General features: G+C 40.1%; 1 protein-coding gene across 1 annotated transcript; it reads left to right on the top strand.

Annotated features, from left to right (window-relative positions):
* The first annotated feature begins 1,189 nt into the window (after positions 1 to 1,189).
* On the top strand, positions 1,190 to 8,863 carry mcat (malonyl CoA:ACP acyltransferase (mitochondrial)). The gene is made up of 4 exons (XM_073057701.1): positions 1,190 to 1,832; positions 3,575 to 3,662; positions 4,761 to 4,978; positions 7,915 to 8,863. The coding sequence occupies exons 1-4, from the start codon at positions 1,422 to 1,424 to the stop codon at positions 8,335 to 8,337; spliced, it is 1,140 nt and encodes a 379-aa protein (XP_072913802.1). The 5' UTR covers positions 1,190 to 1,421; the 3' UTR covers positions 8,338 to 8,863.
* Positions 8,864 to 9,194: the final 331 nt, after the last annotated feature.

Raw genomic sequence — 9,194 nt, forward strand, 5'->3', positions numbered from 1 at the left:
GACACTAAGTGTAGCTGCTAATACTGTCCTCGGTAACTGAAGGAAAGGTGAACGCGGTTGTAGTAAGCGGCGCATCCTCGTGTTTCTCTTGTTGAGATTTTGCGGAAAATACAAAAAAAAGAATAACGCACAAAATGGGAACGAATAGCAAGTCGATCAACGTCCTAAAAGATAAAAAGCGCTTAGATAGTTTCTATTGTGTAAGGAAGAGCAAATCTGCAGATGCTGGAAATCAAAGTAACACACAAAATGCTGGAGGAACTCAGCAAGCCAGGCAGCGTCTATGGAAGAAAGCGCAGACGACGTTTCGGGCCGAGACCCTTCGGCATTGTATGTTTGTTTGTAAACAGCTAAAATAAAGCATTTATTCCTGTAAAATCTTTACGCAAAGATAAACGTGATGCATTATTCATTTTTATTGTATGTTGGTTGTGGATAATAATTAACAGTTAATATTCATTCCCCAAAGCCGGTAGGGTCGAGGATCTTCACATTCAGCTTCGTCGCATGAAATTGAAAACCCCTTTCAGGCCGCGAAGATTATTCTTGGTAGTTAACAAACCACCAACAAAGGATTTCAGAACTCAAACGGATTAATTTAATTTTCACTAGTTAAAATAAGTACATTTATTTTGCTCAATGTGTAACTGTATGATTATAATTTGTAACTGAAATCATTCCTACATTAGTCCAGTATTAATTCTGTACCTAAAAGCAATCGTTTTACAAACTATTTGACGTTGAATTCTGAGCATTTATGATAGAAGTGAAAAGCTTTTTCGATCAATAATGTTATAATTGATATTAATGATTTAGACTGAGTAAAATAAATCAATTTAGTCAAATTCATAATTATTGTACAGCTGGGAAGTGCTGTTGGATTAACCTGATCTAACAATAACGTTTCACGAAATATATAACAGGAAGAGAAAATGTCAAATGTTATTAACTAAGGATTAGTGTAAAATAAACTTTTCGCCGAGAAAAGCAGTATTACACGAACTATGTCAAAATAAGTTAACGTCAGAAGAGATCCAGTGGTTTAGCCAAGTTGCTTTTAGCAAGGATAATTAGTTGCGAAAGTACAATTACCAGTTCTATGCGTTTAAAACTGAATGTTGGAAACTCCCAGCAGACAACGTGGACTTCCATAAATTTAAGAGATTCCGCAGGTGCTGGAAATCTTGAGCAACACGCACAAAATTTTGGAGGAACTCACCAAGTCACGTATCGTCTATGAAACAGTCCACGTTTCGGGCCAAGACTGATCATTTACAGCTTCAGATGTTGGTGTTTAAAAGACCGCTTCGTGGGTAGGAACTAAGTTGCACCGACCTTGTTTTGTCAGTACCCATTAACGTGTTGCTCAGTGCGGAGGTCTGGTCTCAAGCTCTTCGGCGCTGCCTCTGCTGTGAGGGAGTATGAGGCTCGGCACATGGTGCTGCAGTGGGAGGCAGTGGCTGCTCTCCTGCGCCGGGACCGGACGCAGGCGGCTGTCGTCCTCCGATCTCCCTCCTCCCGACGTCGCTGAGCTGCTGGCGGCTGATGGTCAGAGCCGGCCGGACCGTGTTGAGAAACGCCGCCCTCGCCAGAGCTCGCTGCTGCTCTTCCCCGGCCAAGGCAGCCAGTTCGTGGGGATGGGCGAAGGTCTGGAGAGGTATCAGAGCGTGAGGCAGATGTTTGAGGTCGCCCACAAGATCCTGGGCTATGACCTACTGTCATTGTGCGTGAACGGACCGCAGGAAGAGTTAAATAAAACTGTTCATTGTCAGCCCGCCGTGTTTGTTACATCCTTGGCGGCGGTGGAAAGACTCAATTATGAAAATCCTGAAGTAAGAACCGTCTGTGCTTTAAACTCTTGAGTTTTTTCTGCGAGCTACATATTTTGGATTTAATTTTAAGAACACAAGCAATACAGTCATGACAACATCGTGGTTTTCCTAGTTTATAATTTAGTGACATATCTGTTGATTCTCACACAATTCTAGGGATGCTTGGACATCTGAATTTGGGGAGGATGCTGCCTTCAGGAATCTATGGACACATTCCAACGCCCTACAGTACTTACTTTATGTATTTATCCTGCATTCCCTTATACCTTTGTCTTCCAAATTTATTAATTCACACCTCACAGGTTTAAATTCTACCTTGCCCCCTTTGAATTATGTCCAAAGTTTTACAGCTTCAGCTGAAATGCAGTTCTGTTCCTGAGACCAAGTTTTACTTTAGTAAACAAAGAAATCAGAGAAGGCCCCTGTTTCCTCAAGTCTACCCTGCTAATAAAAAACAATCATGGTGCTTTACTTCTTTCCAGCATCAACCTCTTGATGCCCAGACATTCATCAGGCCTTGGTTCTAGCGGGGAAAGGAATTCAAGAGTCTCTACCCTCTGCATGAAGAAATTTCTTTCTTATCTAATTTCGGACTGGCCCGTTGAGTCCTATAGAGCCTTCCAGGTGTCAATATGTCTAAACTCAAGACGGTATAGCACTGTCTGCTGGGTTTTTTTTCATAGGAAAAGTCCCCCACCCTCCACTCCTGTGAATCTAGTGAACCTTTGTTGACTCCTGGGGTAGGGAGTCAAAATCTGTAAACTATTCCAGAAGTAGACTTCCCAATGCCAGTATAATTACTTTAAGACGTATTTAAATTTGTCTAATACAAGCTAACATATATGTCTGTACCTCCATATTAACTTTAAGTGATTCATAAACCAGATTGCCTGAACATTAATAATTTTCGGTCACTATTTAATACACATTATGCCTTTCTATTTTCTTACCAAAATAAAGAATGCCTGCAATTCCATCTCCTTGCCCATTCACTTGGGTTGTTTTATGTCCCACTGAAACCATAGACACAGTTGCCTGATTGGGGGGGGGGGGTTCAACCCAGAATGTTGACAGTTCCTCTCCTTCCACAGACGTTGCTTGAATTGTTGTGTTCTTCCAGCTGATTGTTTGCTGCTGGCCTTGAAACCAGTCCGCATCATCCTTGCAGGGCACACTGCCACTCAGACGGGTTCCATTAGATGTAGTCTTCTTAGAATGAATAGCTGGGGCCTCAGCATTAATCTCTGCACTAGCACACTCATTACAGCCTTCCAAGCTGAAAATAACCTGGTTATTCCTCTCTCTTTTCTGTTCTTCATGCCCAGACCAAGATTTTATTGAGACTGTTTTTGAAAAGCATTGCAACCAACCCTGATCCTGCTCACTCATTGCTCTCAGCAAGGACTTGCACTGTTAGTCATTCAGGAATATGAAGTCTAGCGAACTATTTTCCCTTTCATAGCATGTGCTGTTAAGGCGATTGTAACATTCCCCTTGCTGCATCAGCTGAGGGAGCAACTGACTGAGAGTTACATATGGGTCTGCGGTGGTCTATCCAGCCAGAAGCAAATGAACAATGATAAGGGATCTATACACAAATTATATTGAAGATAGGGAGCTTTTATTTTGATTGGAAATGACGAGCTAGACTTGTATTTGCACCCAATATTATATAACGAACCTGCACGCTGCACTGTGGAATATTGCTTCTGATGCAGCTGTCTTTCTTTCTGCATCTGTAGGCAGTTGAGAAATGTGTTGGAGCTGCAGGCTTCAGTGTCGGAGAGTTTGCTGCTCTGGTTTTTGCAGGAGCGCTGGACTTTGCTGAAGGTGAGGCTGAGAACAGATGAGTCAAAACAGTATCTACTAATACTGATCTACTAGTTTCCCATTGTAGACTACTACTGTGGTAAGGTAATTAATACTGAGAAATCATTGAAGAGGTATTGGGAGGGTGACAGATTTGTACAGCAGGGAAGCATGCTGCTGAATTTTGCCTGGCCTCAGATTTGTGGGTGACATGAGGACATCTCTACATAGCATGTAAATAAACCATTGTGTCCCTATGATCACCTTTCTTCTGTCTGAGTAATTACTGCAACAACTCAAATACCTGCTCTCTTGTTTGTAGTGGCAACTCGATCAAAACAATGCCACTGCTGACGACCTCACAGGTAGTTCTCCTTGAATGACATGCCTTCTGACCAATCCAATTAATAATTTTCCACCAAGTCAAAGAAATATATTCGTTCCTTTATTAGCAAGTAGCAAAACATACAATCTTGAAGCTATGAAACTTATGAAAGTAAAACTAGCTATTGTAAATGTACTTAAGTAGTGTTAAGCGATTTCAAATGTAATTAAGCAGTCAACAAGAGATATGACATCTGTCAGGCCCCAACTCTAAAACTGTCCAGAATAAAGCACGTATCTGTAGCTTATTCCCTTTGCTTTTTCCACGCCTCCACCCGCCTGACTCACCACCACAATAAACACACAACACAGAATACAATGCAGATAGAAATGAGAAAAGTGGCTCCTACACTGTTTTACACCCACTTCCAAGAACGTTACTGTCTCAATATTCACCACCTCTGGTGAATGAGTTAATACCTTGTGTCCTCAATCTTATGAAGGCTCTTCTCGTGTTGTGACTTTTAATATTAATGTATTGATCAAGTATTTAATACCTTGTTTTGCATTCCCTTTAATGGTTTACATAGTACATTCATTCCTTGTCCTTAAGATGAAGATTGTAAGCATCAATCGTTTGTATTTCAGACAATATTTAGATCAGAACTTTACCCCTCACTGTGTTAGAGGTTGATTAACCCATTCTATTGTTAAAGGCAGCCAATTGCTACCTCGAAATGCAACTGATTGTTTAGAAGTGGATACTGTGTTCATTAGTGTTGCTTTCCATCATAGCTCTCTACGCAGTGAAGGTACGGGCAGAGGCCATGCAGGAGGCATCGGACTCCATTCCCAGTGGCATGCTGTCTGTCGTGGGACGAGCCAGTGCTAGTTATAACAACGCCTGCTTGGAAGCTCGAGAACATTGTGAGTCTTTGGGATTGAAAAAGCCTGTGTGTGAAGTGGCTAGCTACCTCTTTCCCAATGGACGTGTGCTTGCTGGACATTTACAGGTGAGCACAGATACCTTTTGTAGAAGCTGCAGGAAGGTGTATCCAATATGTTAAAATAATTTAAACATGATCTAAATGGACTTCTGTCACCAAATTTCAGAATAGAATTAAATTCAGACAGGAGATGCCAACATTATACTTCACGATTATGTTTGATCTAAGAAAGTAGCACAACACATTATGTGACTGGAACATTAAAAAAATTATTTTAGCATATCTGACTGGAACACTTTATGGGAATATGTTTTGCATTTACAGTTCACTTCCTTTATAAAATAATAGTAGGTGGTTCTTAATCTCAGGGGTTGCAGAGGAGCAATATTACTTAAAAGTAAAATATTAAAAGGAATAACAAGAAGACTGACTTCAAACTATGTGATACTAAAAAATGTTGTAAGGTTAAAACTTAATATTTGCACAAAATTACAAGTCTTCATGCAGAATCAGTAAGGCTTGATCAGTAATTTGACTTTGAAAATAATGCTTACAATACCTGTGCCCCAGCCTAGCTCTCCAAATGTTCACTATAATGATGTAGTGTCCCAGTAGCCAAGGTAGTTAAGTGCTTTGGTTATCTCTCACTGGTACTATCATTAAATATTTGTCAATTGTTGTACTTTAATGGGTGCAGAAGCTGGCTAATCTGCCTGCCACGGATACTGATATTATTAAGTTGGCAGAGGGACGGTGGAAGAAGCTTGCTGCTTGATTTGATCAGGGAAGCAGAGTAATCTCATAGCTTCAAAGAAATATAAAATGGATCTAGGCATGAACCATTTATATTGCCTTGGAAATGGTTCCTACAGTGCGATATTGTTAAGGGATCGTAATGCAATTTCAATGAGAAATAATTTAGAAAGAAACAACAGAACGTGCAGTTGCACAAAATCTGCAATCTTTTTTGTCCCTTCTTGGATCCACCAGACCCCCATAGAGATGCAAAGCAGAGCCTCGTCCGTCATGCATGGTAGCATCACTCTTTGATCCTCCCTGGGCATTTTTTTTCACACATCCTTTGCCAGTGGACAGTTTGGTTCACATTTCCCTTCTCAGTTTTTGGAGAGACTTAATTAAAGACGGACTGTTTAAGCAGGCCTCACTCTGCAGAGCTTGGTAGTAGAGTCTAGCCTGTGGAAAGTCTCTTTTATGTAAATTCTTCCTTGGCTGCTCATCAAGAGGTTGATCTTGTGACCTGCCAGCTCACAGTTATTGCCTGGCAATCCATCGTTCCCACAGCCATGAAGTGTTATTGTACTGGTGTTTCATTTGATCAGATTGTATGTCGGTCCACAATGCACCCACCTCTCTTTTTGCTACATTGCTTCATAAAACGAAATACCAAATCTCCATCCTAATAACAGATTGCCATCTAATGGACACAAATATACATTTCATCAAGGAAATAGAAAAACAAAATGGTTCGGGAGTGTCATTGGTGAGCAAGGGATGACTTGCTTCCACTCTAGTTCTGAGAGGAGTGGGTGATAACTGTGTGTGAACGAGATAAAAAGAGAGGTTCTGCATCCATCAGCAAGGATCCATCTGTGTGTGTACACACACACACACACACACACACACACACACACACACACACACACACACACACACACACACACACACACACACACACACACACACACACCCCCCCCCCCCCCATTGCTATTACAGGTTAAGTTATGACAGTGCTCTGTAGTTTGACTTTCATACATTTTACATCACAGATTATTGAAATAAGACTTTGCTTAATTTTCTCTTTTCAAATGTGTGTAATCTGCCCTCAATTTTGCCAAACTGGCAAGTTTGACTCAGAGTTCCGTTTCCTTTACCTTTTCAGCTGCGGCTCATGGAAGTGTTCTGATTTACTTCAATGTAATTTTAAACATTTACAGAAATACATTGGATGTGAAAGTTCAGCAGAGCCAGGTGCCAGCTCGCTTCTCTGACCTGCATTGAGTTAGCTGATTGCATATGAGAAAGGTAGAGCACCTGTGGGGTCTGCTTCTGAAGGCAGTCCAGTGGCTGCCAGCGGGCAAAATGCAAGTGAGCACTTGGAATAAAAAATACTAGATTCTGCTGGCTGCCAAGGTCCCTTTCAAGTTTCATGCAGTGTGTGTACTAGTTTGAGGGGAATCTATAGATGATTGACAGTAGATTCTGCCTAAGGATGTCTTAATCCAAATGTTTATAATTTATAGTTCCCCTTTATTATTGAGACTCTTTTTTTTGTAATTTATTTTTTTATTGAAGTTCATCAAACAAACATTTCCATAAGATGTATTTCAGACATTGTACATATATATCATATAATCATATATATCACAAATCTCCACAAAGTATTTATCTGAGGTATACACTTATAGAAAAGAGTGGAAGGAAAAAACAAGCAAAAGGAAAGAGCTATGTACAAGTAGGGAGTGATCTTTTTTTTCCAACAGATTCATTGATTTGTGAGAATAAAATCAGGCCTATGAGGCATTATGTAGTTAAACCATTTTTCCCAGTATGAATCAAATTGTTCCAGCTTATGATTAACAGATGCTGTTATCTTCTCCATTTTGTAAATGTCCATTGTAATTTCCATCCATGTATTTAAAGTTGGGCTCTCCTGTGATAACCATTTCCTAGTAAGAGTCTTTTTACCAGCCACCAACAGTATATTCATTAAATATTTATCTCTTTTCAACCATTCTTGAGGTATCTATCCAAAATATATGGTCTTACTCTCCAAGGGTATTTCACATTTAAAGATGTCTTGTAGGGCATGGTGTATCCCCATCCAATAGTTTTTGATAACAGGGCAGTCCCAAAAAATATGATAATGATTTGCATTTTGATTTCCACAATTTCTCCAGCAAACAGGGAGGTTACTATTATAATGGGATTTCTGAGAGGGTGTAATAAAATTTTATTATTGAGACTCTTAATTCTTTCAATAGGCTCTTGAATTTTTGAAGAAGAATTCCCAGAAGTTTCACTTCCTCCGCACCAAACTGCTGCCGGTCAGTGGCGCCTTCCACACAAGTCTCATGTCGCCAGCACTTCAGCCACTGCAGGAGGTCCTGACGGGAATCCATTTGGAGAAACCTCTGATATCTGTCTATTCCAATGTGGATGGCAAAAAGTACATGCACAGTAAACACATCCAGCAGCAACTGGTGAAACAGCTGGTTTCACCTGTGAAATGGGAGCAGACCATGCATGCCATGTATGAACGGAAACAGGGCACTGATTTTCCTGACACGTTTGAGGTAGGTCCAGGTAATCAGCTTGGTGCCATGTTGAAAAGCTGCAATCTGAAGGCGTGGCATTTCTACAGACATATTGATGTGAAAATAAAGGATCTAGATGAAGAAGAATGAAATATTTTTGTTGTTCCTGTGCAGAGGGACTGTTGAAACAACAATTATCGCCATTTTTGATAGGTCTGTTTTTAATGCTATTAGGAAAGAAGAAACTTACATGACTTGTGGAAATTCTTCTTTTATTAAAGTCAATATTCAGAATACCTATACTGATTTTTGAGTTGTAAATTGTTCTGAAGGTTGTGTACAGAAGTCGAACTTATAGGAGCAGAATTAGTCCATTCAGCCCATCGAGTCTGCTACAACATTCTATCATGGCTGATCTCAGATCCTACTCAACCCCATACACCATAAAAGGTGACTGATAGGATATAACATCTCCCAACAGTCCAAATAAAAACCAAGAAAATGCCAGACAGATACTCTAATTTTGGAAACTTTTTTTAATGTATGCAGATTACACAGTTATGTTTCTTTAATCATAAAAGTAATAATGTTTTGATGTTATGTGTGCAACTATTTTTGTTGTTGGAAAGATACTACCGATATAGTCCTTTCCAGATATAAAAACTTATGATCTTTCCATATCTCTTTGACCTTTGATTTTGTTGTAGGATAATAGACTTTGATATTTGAAATGGCAGAGTTTGCACTTTTCCTGGTTTCAGGTTTACACCTCAAAAAAACTAGCATTTCTGACATCACTCAAACCTGTACTGTTGATTGTGCTGCATCTGAGAATGTGTGATCAGTGTTATCGGTTGCATCTTCCAAGCAGTGCTGATTGGTGGTTTGCACTTGCTGTGTGTTCCCCATCATGACCAGAGGAAGAGATTAGTAACCAACAAAACATATGGAAGCAGCAAGTCCTTGTAGAACATAGAGTGTGCAGCACAAAGTAAGGCTATTCGGAG

The sequence above is a fragment of the Hemitrygon akajei genome, chromosome 10 (genome assembly GCF_048418815.1).
Source record: "Hemitrygon akajei chromosome 10, sHemAka1.3, whole genome shotgun sequence".
Classification (NCBI taxonomy): domain Eukaryota; kingdom Metazoa; phylum Chordata; class Chondrichthyes; order Myliobatiformes; family Dasyatidae; genus Hemitrygon; species Hemitrygon akajei.